Below are 1,236 nucleotides of genomic sequence, written 5' to 3'. Positions count from 1 at the left end.
CCCAAGTAGCTGGGACCACAGGCACCAGCCACAACGCCCGGCTATATTTTGGTTGCAGCTGTCATTGTTGTTTGGCGGGCCCGGGCTGGATTCGAACCCACCACCTTGGGTGTACGTGGCTGGCGCCTTAGCAACTTGAGCCACAGGCGCCGAGCCCTAGCTATTTTCTTGTTGCAGTTTGGCCAGGGCCGGTTTGAACCCGCCACCCTTGATATATGGGGCTGGTGCCATACCCACTGAGCCACAGGCACCACCCCTACACCTGGCTTTAAAGACAGTTAATGTTTGTTGCTTCATTTCCTCTTACTGCCAACCACAGGTTTTAATCCATACTGGGGGCAGACATTATGCTTCCGGGTCCTGGTGCCTGAACTTGCCATAGTGCGCTTTGTGGTAAAGGATTATGACTGGGCATCCCGAAATGACTTTATTGGTCAATACACCCTGCCATGGACATGCATGCAACAAGGTGAGCCAGTCTTTTGACCCCTGGCCAACACCCCAGCTCTGGTTACTTTTCTGATGCTATCCTCCTGCCCTTTGCCAGGTTACCGCCACATACATTTGCTCTCCAAGGATGGCACCAGCCTCCACCCAGCTTCTATCTTTGTGTACATCTGTATCCGAGAATTTCTGGAGGAGGATGAATCCTGAGGTAGGCACTTTATGGGAAGGGTGAGTGTGCTGGCTTCAGATGTGAGAAAAATCCTAGCACTCTGGGAGGCCGAGGCAGGTGGATTGCTTGAGTTCAGGAGTTTGAGACCAGCCTGAGCAAGAGCATGACCTGGTCTCTAAAAATACCCGGGTGTTGTGGAGGGTGCCTGTGTAGTCTTGGCTACTTGGGAGGCTGAGGCAAGATCGCTTGAACCCAAGTGTTTGAGGTTGCTGTGAGCTATGATGCTGTGGCACTTTATTGAGGTGACAAAGTGAAACTCAGTTTCAAAAAAAAAAATAAAAGAGATGATGAGGAAAAAACCCTAGAAGGATGCTCTAGAGCAGCAGTTCTCAACCTGTGGGTTATGACTCCTTATAACAAAGAAAATACATCTTGCATATCAGATATTTACATTACTATTCATAACAGAAGCAAAATTAGTTATGAAGTAGCAATGAAAATAATTTTACAGTTGGAGGTCACTATAACACGAGGAACTGTATTAAAGGGTCTCGGCATAAGTAAGGTTGGGAACCACTGCTCTAGAGAGAGCAAATGAAGGTGACAAAAACCAAGCTATG

General features: G+C 48.2%; 1 protein-coding gene across 1 annotated transcript in view; it reads left to right on the top strand.

Moving 5' to 3' along the window:
* The window catches only part of PLCD4 (phospholipase C delta 4), a 24,878-nt gene extending 24,135 nt beyond the window's left edge, over positions 1-743 (top strand). The window contains exons 14-15 of the mRNA XM_003784955.2: positions 320-469; positions 548-743. Of these exons, the coding sequence (XP_003785003.1) occupies positions 320-469; positions 548-654 (257 nt within the window). The 3' untranslated portion in view covers positions 655-743. The remainder of the gene's footprint in view (positions 1-319; positions 470-547) is intronic.
* Positions 744-1,236: the final 493 nt, after the last annotated feature.

The sequence above is a fragment of the Otolemur garnettii genome, unplaced genomic scaffold (genome assembly GCF_000181295.1).
Source record: "Otolemur garnettii isolate 467f Iridium unplaced genomic scaffold, OtoGar3 scaffold00013, whole genome shotgun sequence".
Classification (NCBI taxonomy): Eukaryota; Metazoa; Chordata; class Mammalia; order Primates; family Galagidae; genus Otolemur; species Otolemur garnettii.
Note: the sequence above shows the minus strand (reverse complement) of the source record. Positions and strands in the feature narration are given on the sequence as shown.